Raw genomic sequence first — 16414 nt, forward strand, 5'->3', positions numbered from 1 at the left:
TTGTTCTCTCCAGAGCACTTCTCTCAGTTCTGTAGGCGCTGTTTCCATCTCTGGCTTTACATACTCACCATGCTACTTCCCCTGAGGCCTCCTCTTTACTGGGATGCATTAATAGTACAAGAGTGCGCTGGTATTTTCTACTGATGCTGCCTGACATTGCAAAAACTAGATGAGAAAATTTGGTAAAAGAGTTGTAGGTAATTGTTTTGAGAAATACAGAATATACAGTGGATACACAAATTTTCTTATTGATATACACATTTATGGGTGTATTTATTTCTCACTTTCATCACCAATTCTTTCACTTTCACCAAGAAGCTCCAGGGGGATAAACCCAGTGGCAGCATAGTCTGCTCAGCTGAGGAGATGAACTCCTTTCTGCAAAACACCTTGATCGACCCGGAGAAAGAACTGGAGCTTCAGGCACAGAGGGCCCTCATAAGCCCACAACTACCATCAGTGGATTTTGCCCTGAGGGAGCCTACCTGGACAGAGTTTCAAAAGGTGGTGAAAAGAGACAAAGCTGTGTTAGCCCCAGGCCCTAGTGGAGTCCCACACATGTACAAGCGCTGCCCACAACTCCTTTGTTACCTGTGGAAGATCCTGAGGGTGATTTGGCGCAGGGGGGAAGTTGCCAACCAGTGGAGGTGTGCTAAGGGTGTGTGGATCCCTAAGGAAGAGGTCTCCAGAAACATCAGTCAGTTTAGAACCATCTCACTGCTAAGTGTCGAAGGCAAGATTTTCATTAGTATCTTGTCACGACGACGAGTTCCTTCTGAAGAACAGTTACATAGACACATCTGTTCAGAAGGGTGGAATCCCTGGAGTGCCTGGCTGCTTGGAACAAACTGGTGTGGTAACACAACTCGTCAGGGAGGCATGTGAAGGGAATGGGGACCTAACTGTGCTGTGGCTCGATCTTGCTAATGCATATGCCTCCATCCCACACAAGCTGGTTAAGCTTGCCCTCCCTCGACATCAAGTTCCCAGCAAAGACTCCGACCTTGTTCTAGACTAATACAGTAACTTCAGGCTAAGAGTCACCGCTGGATCAGATTGGCATCGACTTACTTACTTACTTATAACCGGCTGCGCCATCTCAGTCATCCTGTTGACCTTTGCCATGAACATGATAGTCAAGTCGGCGGAGGTAGAGTGCAGGGGCCCGTTGACAACATCAGGAGTACGCCAGCCCCCAATTAGAGCCTTCATGGATGACCTGACTGTCACCACCACATCCGTACCAGGCAGCAGGTGGATTCTTCAAGGCCTAGAGAAGCTCATCACCTAGGCAAGGATGAGTGTTAAGCCAGCAAAATCAAGGTCTCTAGTGCTCAAGAGATGAAAAGTAGTGGATAGATTATGCTTCTCACTGTCTGGAGCCACTTTCCCAACCATCACAAAAAAACAAATTAAGAGCCTCGGGAAATACGTTGACTGCAGCCTCAAAGACTCTGCCTCCATCCAGAGAACTAGCAAATAACTTGAGGACTGGCTTAGCCGGGTTGACATAACCAGTCTGCCAGGGAGGTTCAAAGCCTGGATTTATCAGCACTCCATCCTTCCCCGGATCATGTGGCCTCTGCTAGTGTACACAGTACCGATAACAACAGTCAAGGGCGTGGAGAGAAAGATCAGCAGCTACCTGCAAGGATGGCTTGGTCTACCACGCAGCCTAAGCATCTCTGATCTGTATGGCATCTGCAACATCCTGCAGAGTTCATGGTGTCCAGAACAGTATAGAGAATCCAGAGATCCTAAGGTGGCATCAGCTGATATTCAGATGCAAACAGGCAGGATCTGGAAAGCAGACTTCCATCACATTAAGTTTAGTCCAGGCTGTTTATGATGTCCTTCCAAGCCCTGCAAACCTCCACATCTGGGGTAAAACGGAGACACCCTCCTGTCCCCGCTGCTCAGGACAGGGCTACCTGGAACACCTACTCAGCAGCTGTCCAAAGGCCCTTGGAGTGCAGAAAGCAAGCCTGGAGAAAAAAAATGTGAGCCTCTGGAGATGGGTTGCCGCGGAGTTGCAGGACGGTCACTCTGTAGAGGGTTCACAAAGCTAGGACTTGTAGGGGAGGCAAAACGGAAGGCCATCAGATCTGCAACTGAAGAAATCCACAAGATGGCTTTGGATTAAGAGGGCAAAACTGTGGGCAAACGCTGGGACACAGGGGGTCTGATGTTGAAAGACCCAATAAACATAAACATGAGTGTATATATAAACGTTTAAACATATTTCAATATATATTGTTACTTCTTTTCCCCTGGATTTCTCTATTGCCAAACTATTTGTTTTAACTAATTATGGCACTTCTGGTATTACATGTTAATGTTTTTGTGACATTGATCAGATACTATTTTATATTTTCAAGTCATCTTTATTAGATTGTTGCTCCTAACCCATATTCTCATAACACTATTATGATTGTGATTATTATATTTATAATTATTGAATCGTGCATTTAGATTTAAAGTTCAAAGCTCACAAGAATGAGAATAACTACAAAAATACTCATATTTCCCTTTGTTGCGTTAGAGGATTAACTATGGTATTATGATTTTTGTGATAATATATATATATTTTAACTTTTTTTCTTTAAAAACCATTATAAGAAATAACATTGGAATTGTATTACCTACTAAGATCCGCACGGTGGCAATGTGGACAAGCCCAATCTCTCGGTTTGCTGTGTCATTTTAGAGTGACGTACATTCTTATAGGATATTTGTTACATCATAAATAATATTTCATAGTATCTTAACCTTAGTCCTTTTGTTCATTCTTCAAATCTATTTCTCAATTGAATTCCAGTCACAATTTTACTATGATCTACGTGTTTTGTTTTTTTTAAACAGACGTCACACCAGGGTCTTGTACTCATTAAAGGGTTGAATAAAGTTTTTTTATTTACATGTAATTTCCATTCATTAAATACCAGGAATTCTTCTTTGAAGCTCCGTGTAGACTTAGTAATGAAGATACATTTCCCTGATGACGAGCAACCAGTCAAATTATTCTCTCAGAACTCGTTTGTGTTTTTTATATGCACCCAAAACAGGTCGTGTGTTCCTCTCACACACACACACACGCTCGCGCACACACACGCACACACTCTTGCGGTGTTTTCCGGGATCAGGCCACTGCCTCCTCCTCGCAGCAGCAGATATGGCTGATCATCACCGGACGGGACGGTGTTTCTAAGCGTGTTTCGAACCGTGTGATGAACTCCAGCCGAGCGAGGATGTTAGCAGGCGGGCTCTGCGACACACAACGACTGCCTGAGACCAGACTGACCCTCGGATAACAGCCCGTTCCGTGGAGAAGTTGTGGTGGAAGTTGTCGCAGTGGCTTCATCCCGACGAGCTGCTGGATTATCACCCACCGCTGGAACAATAGTCCCCGCAGCTCCGACACCAGCAGGTCTGTGTTCCTTATTTTAAATTTCAGTTTGTTTCGGAAAACGTCGACACGGTTGTCGCGATTAGAATTCCAGTCACCTGACAATGCGGTTGTTTTTTTTTGTTGTTTTTTTCCTGAAGTGAATTTCCAGAATTCAAGACGAAAGTGCGGTTTAGTGAAATATCATTGTGGCGAATCAAAGTAAAGTGAAGGTATTGCTAAGTTTTGAATGATAGTCAACCATGTAAATAAATTAAAACATGTTTCCACATCTACACACAAATATCCTGACGGATTAACAACGAGTTTTATAAACCGACCGGGGCTGCTAACTTTTCCCAGCCCCAGACTAGTTCTCCTGCCGGATACAGTCGCCAGGAAAACACGGGGAGTAACTGATGGAGGTTTTTTTAAAGGCCCGGGAGACATAGGATCACAGTTTCGGGGGAACTTTTACATGATCCCCGCTGATGTGGCAGTGTTGTCCTGCAGTGGTGTCGATATCATCCATATTCTACTTCCAACACTCGCCCGCAGCACATTCCAGTCCCCAGCAGAGAACCAAACTCTTCCATTATTCAACTCTTAGTGGGAAGAATGCTGGATTAAAATCTTTCTATGCCAACACCAATATCCAAAATATATGGACAACAACAATGGAGTCAAGTTAAACTGGTAACCTGTTTAAATATCAAGCTTAAAGTTACTATTTAACCAGGAACAATCTCAGTTTCAACTATCTTAAGAGTAGAAAACAAAGATTGTAAACAGACAAAATACACAAAGATCCCTGTGCCTGTAGACCAGGTGTGGGCAATAGTAATTCTTCAAGGGCCACATTAAATTCTAAGAACGTTGTTAGGGGCCGTCAAGCAAAAGAAAAACGAGAAAATCCCTCTAAAAAAAGGACATTTGTCATTAGGCCGTGACATTTATTAATCTAAATAAGCTGCAATTTTATTCTTTTATATATGACTGTTTTTTTCAAAACATTTCTTCAACTACCTTAAAAAAAAGTTTTGAGGGATTAATATATACTCGAAAAATTACACACAAGAAAGGAGGGGAAAAGTAAATAAGTGTAAATAAATGTAAATGAATAATAAATAGAAAATACATTTGTTAATGCATTAGAACCATTTATATATGATCGTACTTTGACATTACGAGGGCCGCATAAATACAGTCAAAGGGCCGCATGTGGCCCCCGGGCCGCACTTTGCCCAGGTCTGCTGTAGACCCTGTCAACCATATCACACCCCCATTGTGTTGTCGGTTACACACGGGGTGTGTTTTATTAGTGTTGGAGCGACTCGGTAAGATGATGGAACTTGGACGTCTTTTCGCATCCCTGGACAGAGCTGGCTCCTGAAGTGGGTTTCTCTCCCCGTCAGCGGCTGTAGAGTTGCTGCCCCAGCACGCCACTCTCGGAAAGATGCTGATGCCACCTCCGACATGAAATGTGCTCAAGAATCCACTCGAGGAAGAGTGGAAGTCCCTGTCGTTTAATGTGGCACACAAGATGTAGAAGACGTTTAGGATTTCAACAGTCGTACGTTAAATCTCAAAGATGCGTTAAAGTTGAAGCCACTGACAACTTAAATGCTAAAGTAACTTAAAAAAAAAAAGTATAACAACCAATTTAATAACTCGATATAACTCTGAACAGCAATCCTTGTGTTTCGCAATTTCTCCATTGTGATTTACTGTTTAATGGAGTAATAACTTATTAATGTATAAGAGCTTATTAACAAATATACTATTTCAGTTGGTCAATAATGTCATAATGCTCATATTGGCAACACTGGTTCAGGGAAGACATGCGTACTGTTTATCTTGAATAATGCACAATATTTTATCTCATTTCTAAGTTGTTTTTATTTGGGACTGTATTTTCCCCAAATGTACAATAAATCTGTGTTTCTCTTCATTCGTTTAAAAGCGATGTGATTATGGAGCAGAGTAGCAGTACTCGTCTCCATTAAAGAGTACTAGTATTTAGAAGAGCACTACTCCATGTACAGTACTGTATTTAATGAAAAGCCACTTACGCCAGTAGTTTCACATTATAGCTTCAAACGTGGGTAATTGATATCCTAACAGCATTAAAAAAACACCATTCGGACATTCATACATAGTTTTAATGTATTTTTATTTCTCAAACGGAAGAACATTTTTTTTAAGATTGATTCATTTTAGGCTTAATAAAATGAGGCAGAATGGACTGGTATGTTGCTGTGCTTCTATTGTAGTGTGACTCACTGTCTACCTCCAGATGACCTTCCTCCAGTCGGCCCTGGAAGTGGCAGTGAGTGGGTACGATGGCTGGCAACATCCACTCCCAGGCTCTTCATAGACTGAGTCACCGGTGAACCCGATCTGTAAATAAAGTGAACTAATGACGAACTCGTGAGTAACAATGGTCACCATCGGAATAGTCATTTATTTAAGTGGAAATGGATCACTGTTACTGTGTTTTTCAAGTAGGATGTAAATATGTAAGGCCATTTTAAACTTACTTTTTACTAATGTATTCAATCTAGCATTAATTTCCCCTTCTCTATAAAATACTTGAACAGTTTAGGATTTAAACACTCCCTAGTTTTATTTATTAAGTTGTGTAACTTGATTGGGTGGTTCTAGGCAAATTGTTTTCAAATTAAACACAGTTACTGTCACCGTTCAAAAAGGTGTGTCACATGTGTGTATATCTCCGGAATCATAATTAATTTACTGCCACTAATGAAGGCTATTTTTCTCTGCCTCTCCGGTGCCTTGACATTTCGAGTCAGATGATCATCGATTTAAGCGCTTCGATTTTCATCCCTACAACTTAGCGACGATAAATTCACATGACTCAAAAAACAAGTCATGGTAATTCTTGTTATTAGCGTTGAAGTGTGTCGGAGTTTGTACTTGGACATTTCTGGCATTACTCATCCTCGGGCTGCTGCACCAACCGTTGCGAGCAACCATTCAACTCTGCCACATTCTCTGAGTGTGCATGCATGCGTGTTGAGCTCGAGCCTGGAAAAATAAAAAAGGTTTTGTTCATCGTCAACCACTTTATTAGTCATGTGTAGGCATCCGAGTGGAGAAGTGATCTTTCAACAAGCTGCATGCTTCAGGATCTTCCTCACTCAGGTCAGCTAGTTCGTTGATACTTTTGGCCCGCTAAGAGGCGAAACTGGCACAGAACTCCTGTCCGGGGTAGGCTCACGTGTTCAGGCACTGTATGGTGTCCCGAGCTCAGAAGGGAGAGAGAGACGATGTTTATAGCTGAGGCAGGCATGTGTGTAGCGAGGTAGGTGGATGGGAATTACTTTGGCTCTCCGTCTTGTGTTTGATAGAAACTGCACTTTCAGCCCGGGTCTGTAACCTAGCAACCTTAATGGTGGAGCGTCTCTGAATAAATCAGTTCCCTCACATCCCTCTGTTGGGGTCCATCTCCACTGACCTCTGTACTGCAACAGCCATAAATCAACACACACACACATACATATTTGATGGTTCAGATTTGGGTTGACAGATGTTTCTTAAGCTAACTCAGATTGATGATTTGATTCTAGACATACGGGCTAATACTATGGCAACTAAAACACAAAATATATTATTTTACTTTATAACAATCCATTTTATAAAAGTAGTTTTTCTTGCATTTTTCCCATTGTTATGTAGGGTTTAAAGGAGTTTGTTTTCAAATCACTTTATTCTTGTCATCTCTCGGTCGATTGCAACAATGCCACTAATGCTAATATTGCTCTAACTATTGTCCAGACATGGGTATAGTTTAGGTTTTATGCTTAAATAGTGGATGAATGTTTTAAACAAAGTAATAACTTGTTTCCATTGCAGCAGACTGTTATCTTCTGTTAGTATTATTTTAGGAAAATAAATTGAGTGAGGGGGTTTGAGTTCAGCTGCTGTGGTTTAGCATATAGTTATCCAAAGATTTTCTATCGGGAAAATGAAGCAACAAAATATGTGTTGCTTTTCATTCTTCCAGAGGTGGCGCTATTATGTTACATAGCAGTACATATTGCCATGATGAAGTACTTAACCTATCTAGTAAAGCACTGAGAGAGGGCATACCTCAGTCAAGAGTCTATTATTGTAAATGCATCAGGGTACCTTAACCTTCAAGCTGATTTTATTGTTTCACCATATTGGAGAAAGAGAAGCATCAGGATCTATCACAGCTTCTCACGTGGGTGCATACATGCTTATCGCGTCATTCCCTAACCGGACCTGAGTGTCCCAAACCCTCCTGTATCTCCAGCCCTCATCATCTAGAGATGCTCCTCTGGTTTGTGGGTGTTCTTGGTGAGCGTGTAACGCACATGCTGCAACTCAGGGCCACATGTCTCCACCCACACACTATAGCCGTGCCTCTGCAGAGCGTCTGCAGCAGAGAGGACTCGAAGCTTTGAATCCAAAACACGGTAGTCGCGAAAGAAAGTGTTTCTCGTTGAGTCGTGTGTTTGCTTTCAACTCATGACCTTCCAGTCATGAGTTAAGCGCTTGGCATGGATAACATGTCCTTGTGTGTTTGCTGATGATAGAATGTACTGGCAACTCCCATGTTCATATCTTCAAACAATTTTAGAGGAATCAAAAAGAAGCTGTACTTGAGTGAGGAAGAAAGATAAAAACTTAAATTGATAGTTTGGATGTAGATGAAGACAAAGACAACTGAGCTCCAGTGGCTACATTAAAATGGACTTATAATTGTGGCCTGTATCTCTAAAAAGGAACAGTTTACTTTGAAAATAATCCTAACCCTCAGTCGACACGAGGGTGAGTAGAAAATTGGTTGATCATTTTGGTGAACTATCACTTTAAGTACTTAAAAGCTAGAAACTAGTGTTGACAAGTTTTTTTCTTGCCACATTCACATTGTGAATTACCCATGGGACCTGTTTTTCTTGTATCTTGTAATCTTATAATCTAAAGTGTGAAGATTATGACACATAAAATAGAATTGGATTTAATTGACTGCCACTGTTTGGCAGTGTATTTTTGCTAAATGCTTTTGACATTAGTACATTCACATGAACGGTTAGTTAAAAATAAAAATAAACAAACACAAATATACACTTACACAAGTCAAACTGACCCCTAAATGGGTGTGATTGATAATAATAGAAATTGTACAGCATATTAGAATGCATCTCATGTATTGTAAAGTCACTTAATATTAAAGTGATTTCATTTGTGGGTTATTGTGGGCTGAACACAGAAACAGACATTGACTTTAAGTTAATAATAAACAAATCACAGATGCAATTTGTTTGGATCTCTCATGGTTTTATCAGGTTGTGTTAGCATGAAACGGAAATGGAAACCCTCCAAATGGATTTGTTCATTTGTAAACCATTCCCGACAACACAGATTTGGATTAAGACTCACTTGCTAGTTGCCTTTCAGAATCAAAGTATGGAGTCAATGTAATAGTATATGAAATCCTTACATCCTTAGCTACCTTCAGATTTCTGCTTGTTTTTTGTACAAGTAAGTAATTAAATTAAAGGCTGTGGGACATGTATTCCAAAACAAACTATTAACTTGAGTAATACATTAAAAACAATGTATTTATACTTTGGAAATGTGAACAATGAATTCCAAGAGAGCCAAAAACTGACCCCGGAAGGTCCGAGCTGTGAGAGAAAACTGGACGACCATGTCATTTCTTAAATCAAGCGCATGTATATTTTTCTCTCCACGGTAGATCACTTTATCTTCCTCTATGATTCAGTTATGTAGGTCACTGTTTGTTCAAAGGTATGTAAATGATGGTGTCATGGCGTGTAAATGAGTGGGGGAGAGATGATTTGCTTATCCACGGGTTATGGACGATAAAGGATTGTGAGGAGCTGCTCTTTTGTGTCCCTCGCCTTAAATAGAGGCTCGAGGTGGGAAAACAAAAACAGTTGCTCTGATTGAAGATCAAGTCTCTCTCAGAGTGCTGAATTGAATGCTGAGAGCTTGAGAGGATGAATGGCTTTTGTTGCAGCATTCCTAGTTGACAAAGAAAGAGAAGTAGCATGTGACATCACATGTACGTGCTTTCAAACGTTTCGTCTGCGAAGACGTCGTGAGCTAGATTTTTAAAGCAGACGTGTTCGGCCGAGCTGCCTCTGCCTGCATACGACAGACTCTTCAACGCGGTCACACATAACGTAATGTTTTATTTACAATTCTGTTGAAAGGCCTTTTTATAAAGGTCAGTGTTGTTGTGTTTCTTATGGATTAGTGCACCAACTCCTGCAACAAATGTTGGTTCATCCATCCATCCATCCACCCATCGTATCTAGACAAAGAAACTCTCGCCAGAAGACCCGGCAGCAACATACTGCTGAGTATCATCAGCGTAGCAGTGAATTTTGATCCCCATTTCCGAAGGTGCTAAAGCATAAAGTAAACGGTCATTTCATTCTCACCTTGAGATTTAATTGTACAAAAACTAGCTGTGTAAAATTACGCGATTCATTTATTACAATCATAATAATGTCTATTTAAAAAAACCAAAAAAAACCGAATCTGACTTTTGATCTCTTACTTCCTTTTTTTTTAAAAATTATTTTTGTGTGTGTTGGTCCTCTTGTTGGAGGTAAAAACAAAAGTCTGCTACAGCTAGGTATTTAATAAAATTCTGGTACACTTCAATATCGTGATGGGTTTTCTTTTGCTCACAAGATAATATCGATATTCGACAAACATGGTATAATTAAATATTCTTTTGCTCCAAAATTTCTTTATACCATTAATATTTCAAATTAAGTATTTTTAAAATGAAATGTTAAATTTTTTTGCAACACAAAAATGATCGCTAGAGGGCAGCGGTCAAAAGGTCCAGCTAAAGGAACAATAAAATTGCAGGAGTGGAGTAAAAGTTTCTGGATGTTCTGTTCTATGTTAGTCTTTGTATCCTTTGTCTTTGTTGTTTTTCTTTGATCTATGTTCTTTGTCTTTATCTTTAGACTAAGATTGTGTAATTGTGTTCTTTCTCTTTATTTCTCTTGTTCTTATTTTATTTTGATTTATTTTTGATTTTTTATAAAAAAATTGCTGTATGTATTGGCTACTGGAAAAAAACAATTTCCCAAAGGAGACCTCCTGAGGGATCAATAAAGTTTAACCTTACCTTACCTTAAAATCCTGCAACGCGAGATCCTAGAGTTGACTAAGTACGAACATGTATTGGTTTCAAAACAAATAATTGCAATTACGACCTTGTCAAGAGTCATGTGGTCTGTACATTCTGCAACACGAGAGCCAAGTACTCGCGCAATACTAAAAATATATCTTCTTCCTACAGTATCACAATATATCGCATTGTTTCCCCTGTACCATGATAAATAGAATATCTCCAGTAGCTTGCCAGTACACACCCCTAGTCACAGACTGAACTGGACATTGATTGTTCGTCTTAATGGTATAATACTTGTTCTATGTGTGAACTTTATTTACTAATGATGTAAAGAACAATATTTATCGATACTGGTGAAACCAAAGGTTGCACAAACACAGCAGAATATCAATGTAAACTCAAATAAACACGTTCAGATACATTCCGTTGTTTTCATTAATATTGTAAGTTGGATGTACAGTTTTTTTTTTATTGAATTTCAATAGAGAGCTTCTCTCGGCTTCACTTCACATTCTTTGACCTTGTCAAGTCTCCAGAGTTGCGCTGTCAGCGACTTTCCTCCAGCCTTGTAGATTTTGGTTGTCCATCCATCTGTCAGAGGTTTCTCCTCCCTCACTGTCTTCCTGAAATGTTTGCACTTGGGATGCATGACGATGAGAACACTCTCTGACTGAACAAACATCGTCGCTCCGAGCTCAGAGAGCGATTCGAGCCGGGAAAAAGTTCACGAATCGGAGGGAAATTCTCATTATAATAATGATGACGGTTGTCTCTCTTCAGGCCTCGGGGCCCCAGTGTCGAGGCTGAGAAGATGGACCGGATGAAGATCATCAAGCGGAGGCTGTCCATGTCACTTCGCAGCGCTCGGCCAGTTGACGACTCCCTGTCAGAGCTGGCAGAGCAGATGGCTTTGGACGAGCCGTCCACAGCCAGGGACAATGGTAAGAAACGTCACACAAACTGATACACTCGCTCTATTACGGAAAATTATTGACAAACAATACATGCAAAAATTCTGCTCACCCTGCTAGTTTGAAGAAATGATACAGTTGTTTTTGTATTGTTGATTTATTGACTTAATAATCTCTGACAGGAATACTGCAACTGTTGCATAACACACTAAACAGTTGTATGCATGCACTTTGTGGTTTCTCTGATGCAGATTGTGCAAGTGTCACTTAGAAAACTGGCTTGGACACCCAAAGCATGCAATAATTTCCCACTTATTGCTTTCTTAACTGACACGTCTCTTAAATGTCGAATAATGTTCACCCATTGTAGAAATCTTCATTTTTTCTTTGATCATTGAAGTTGATTTTTAAATCAATAATATTGTGAAAAAAACCAACAAAGGGTCAATAAAATTATCTTTAGAAATCTTTAGGAAAAATGGATTTGAGTCTGAAAGCGATAGCCTTCCACCTACTGGTCGTTTTGTAAACTGCATGTCCGAATAGAAGATGAAAGCGGTTTAACGGTTATTTGTTGAGTTTTCTTCGTCTGCAGAACGAATTAAGCTTTGTGAATTAATAAGATTATGTTTTAAGTTTTTGAGTAAAACTTGTTGTTTAGTTGTTGCTTCTTTCCTGAAGCGACAGCATCCATTTGATTAAATCATCTTCTCCCTCTTCGTTCTATTTTTACGCCCGTCTCTTACGTCTTAATTGCTCATCGAAAAGTCACTTCATTTCCAGATGGAAGAAAAGGAAAAGGGTCCAGTGAGAAAGGGAAAAGGAGGAAGTGATGTCGAGGATGATGGGAAGGTTATTAAAGTTTTACCACTGTGCCACGTCCTTCCTCACTTCCTAGTTCCCCCTCTTTGTCCCAGTTGTTCCCGATTTTCTCGGCTTACTGGACTTTAGGAATTAGACATTTTTTACGTTCTTTTTTCCCAGTTTTAATTAGAATCATCTTCCGCCAGTGTTTCGCAGATTGAGGTCGATGGTGGATAAGCTGTTTCCTACGTCGTCCCTCATGCAATTTTAGGAATATCAGTGGGCGTAAAAAAATCGATTTGACTGCTCAAAATTAGAGTTTATTTCCTTTTATTTCTGACTCTTTCATTCACCGACTTAAACCTAGACTGGCTCTCAACTGAAATCTATTTTAAGGCATCCCATGAATGTTTTAGTTCTTCCTCTGTTGATGTCTCCAACCGCTACATGCACGCTTTTAATTCCACTCCTGTTTAAATCAGAACATTTTTGTGCTTACATTTTCCTCCGATCACTGTAAAGAGACTTTCCATCTTTATCTTCCTCTTTTGAGTATCGTACTGTTGCTCTGTTGCCTGGTCTGGCCTTTGTGTGACTTTGTCTTGTCTTTTTTTCTCCCCCTTCTCCTCCCTCTTTATCTTCCTGAACTCTCATCCCCCTCTCTTCTTGGACATACTTTTTTCTTCCTTCTTCTGGCGTCCTTGTGGTGTTCCCTTCATCTCTGCTCTTCTTTTTCTTCTTCCCTCCTTCTTCACCCTGTGCCTGCCTGCCCTTCTGCAAACGTGTGTCCTAGAGCCCATGGTGGTGTGCGCCCTGCATCCTCCTGCCTCCCACAGCGCTCCCTCCTTCCTGCGTCAATATGCCAGTCATCTGGGCCGCACTGCCCTGCGCAGAGAGCTGGGTGGGGGGCTGGAAAGAGACAGAGCCTACTTGAGTCTGCACAGGACCGGATCCCTGGGTACACACTCACACACACACACACACATGCACACGCGCACGCGCACGCACGCACGCTCACACACGCTCACACACGCTCACACACGCTCACACACGCTCACACACGCTCACGCACGCTCACACACGCTCACACACGCACGCACACACACACACACACACACACACATTGATGCTTGGTGTTTCTCTGTCTGCTTCTTTCTGACATTGCCTCACATGTCCATTGTCTTCTTCCTCACTTCAAGTTATTGTGTGTCATTTTGCCACCAAGTGATGAACTGAAAAACATTTATTCCTATTATCTAGTTTTATGACATGCTAGTCAGTGTGTTAAGCATCAACAGCAAAAGTATATATTAAGTTATTGGTAAAAAAAAAAACGCATAACAGCTTTTCGACAATATATTCATATTTACATTTATTTTCTTATTTTCCTTTTTTTTCTCAAGATTTTATTTCTTTATTTTAATGGTAAAAATAAAAGTTAATTCTAAAACCCGAACATACTATAACCTTTTTGACAAAATATATCTTTCTTTTCATTTTTTTATTTCATTTAATGTAATCAAAAGTCAAAATGTGAAAAACCCTCATAGAAAAAGAGTGAAAGCTATTGACTTTTTGTTTGCCTTTCTGAAAATCTGGGCCATTAACTAATTTTCTGTGGGTCACCTAATCTTTATCAATACTGATTCACTGTTCGCTAGATACACACTGACTAGTCAAGTTTGTTTTACAACAAGCAGAGATGACACATGTCAAGAATGAATCTGAGAACTTAACACAATGTCTGGAATGCATGAAATTATGATTAAATCTAGTCTGACTGATTTCACATTTAAATGCTGGCCAGTTATTGATGGGCAAACCAACATAGAGTACATTTTGTTCAGTCCATGATTGTGATGAACATTTTGACCTGATACACAATATATGATTTTATTTAATCTTTATATACATTTGAAAAGTAAACGGTGTGGAAGTAATTGTTGTTATGCAACACTCATGTTTATGTCAAACTGTTTAAAAAGGAGCCTGGTTTAGCACATAAAAAATAAAAGGATAACCACAATAACTACCAACACGCAGGGCCCAGAAAAATGTAAATCACCAGTAATAACAACACTGTTATTCATTCTAGACGTGCAGATTTAACTGGTCTGAAGGAGCAACATCGCCTCCTGCTGGTTGAAATCCTGTTTGCATTTATGTTGAGATGGATATATTTGTTAATTCCAGAGGTTTGTGACGTTATAGAACATTTAATTGACCGTAAACCGCCACAGCATCACTATGTTTACACCAAATGCAGGAAGATTAAACTCTTAATGACCTTAATCCAGCATCTGACCGCTCACACTTTCCACCCCTTCTGTCTGGCTATGTTATATAACGTTAAATGTGGTCTGGAGCACCATGGATCCCAGTAATCCCACTCCCCACTGTGACCCAAGTGTCCATATCGGGGGCAAATGTATGATGTGGAAGAGAGGGGGGATAAAAATGAAGAGTAGCTGCATGTTTGTTGAAGAGATGGTTTGGAGAGGATTAATATGAAAATGTTTGATTGCTTCTTATATTTTAGATATATAGATATATATAGAGGATTGTAAGAGAATGTTGTAGCTGCCCGCAGATTACTTTTACATACATTTATCTTATTGTATATACACATTTTTTATATTTATTCAATGTTTCAAAGAGTGGAAGAGATAAAAGAGAGCTAGAACATAGCCCGCATTTCGGAAACGATTTGAATTGATAAAAGTTTGAACCGTTCAAATCGGAAGAAATCTCTTGGAGGAGAAGCGGCACAAAATTTAGGTCAGAAGAAAACAGGATCTCAATTTATGTATGAAATGTATGGATTAGTCAGTGAATGAAGTAGTCAGTGTTGTTGAAACCAAAGCATGAAGTCACCCTCATGAGGGCCCAACATGAACAGGCGAAGGGCTACACGTGGCCCACCAGGTAGATTTGACCCACTTTCTGATCAAATGTCATCCACCAGTGATAATATTGATCCTTGAAAACTCATTCATACGTTTATCTTGCTGGAGGTTCAATGACTAGACGGTCAAACCATTTACACTTTGTGTAATGAGTCGGCATCATTTCAGTAATAATGTCAGCGTGGCGAGATCTTGAGTACAACTGCAAAACTGTCAAAACGGTTGCCATAGTGACGTCGGTCTCGCACCGAACGGTCATTAAAAATCGTGACTCACAACTTAGAATCCCCGAATCTATTATTAAGCGAGCGATAAGGTGTGGATGGGCGTCTGAAATGACCAGCTTTGGTTGTGTGTGTTGCCGTGTGTGTGTGCAGGAGTGTGTGTATCCAGAACTCGCTGACTCATTGTCTGCCGCTCAGCAGTCGAAGCACGTCTCACCCTTTTAATAGAAGGAGACGCTGATGTAACCTCGCTTTCCAGCTGCAATAAAGAGATTACCTTTCTTTCTCTTGCTAATATTTCCTCTCAATTCAATTCTCTTGTCTGCAAATGTGCATCTGACGCTACATTTTGGTGACTCGGCTCTTAAAAGTCTAATTACAACCTCTTTAGTTGACAGTACTGTACTTACGCTAATGTAGGATGACCGCTCAGAGTCAGTGTCTTCCATTTACACTTTCTCTGAGCCTTCGTTCGTCTAATTTGAAAAAAGATATTTCTTACACCAGCACATTTAAAAAAAAAGTTTTTTGTTGTTTCAATCAAATCATCACATAATATACGTTTTATTTCAATATTTATTCAACATTAGTGATTTGGAAAAATTAGAAAAAAGAAGTACAGTTAATCCAAAAATGCTATTGTTGGTCATAGTATTCTAAAAAATGTAAATATGGGTAAAGAAATAAAAATTCCAAAGAATTACACGTTTAAGAAAACGAATAATTAAATAAAAAAATATTCACAAGGATGAATAAACAAAGTATAAAATAAAGTTTAATCTGAGTAATACAAATGTAAATAAAAGAGAGGACAATAAATAAAATGTATAAAAAGGATATTGGAGCAGACAACATAAATATAATCTATTTATCTATATAAATATATATATATATATATATATATATATATATATATATAAAAAGAAGGTCCGTCTTTTCTTAATGTCATATTCACTCCCAAACCGCTCGACGATCTGTAGACTTCCGTAATTTTGGCTCCTCCCCCCTCTCTC

General features: G+C 39.8%; 1 protein-coding gene across 4 annotated transcripts in view; it reads left to right on the plus strand.

Annotated features, from left to right (window-relative positions):
* The first annotated feature begins 3121 nt into the window (after positions 1 to 3121).
* LOC148059795 (cyclin-dependent kinase 17-like) overlaps positions 3122 to 16414 on the plus strand; it is a 42126-nt gene continuing 28833 nt past the window's right edge. The window contains exons 1-3 of one of the 4 annotated variants that reach the window (XM_087782318.1): positions 3122 to 3427; positions 11337 to 11497; positions 13065 to 13229. In XM_087782318.1, coding sequence (XP_087638444.1) covers positions 11368 to 11497; positions 13065 to 13229 — 295 coding nt within the window. In that variant the 5' untranslated portion in view covers positions 3122 to 3427; positions 11337 to 11367. The remainder of the gene's footprint in view (positions 3428 to 11336; positions 11498 to 13064; positions 13230 to 16414) is intronic. The other 3 variants (XM_087782319.1, XM_087782321.1, XM_087782322.1) reach the window with 3 other exon arrangements.

This window comes from Callionymus lyra, chromosome 19 (assembly GCF_982586985.1).
Source record: "Callionymus lyra chromosome 19, fCalLyr1.hap1.1, whole genome shotgun sequence".
Classification (NCBI taxonomy): Eukaryota; Metazoa; Chordata; class Actinopteri; order Syngnathiformes; family Callionymidae; genus Callionymus; species Callionymus lyra.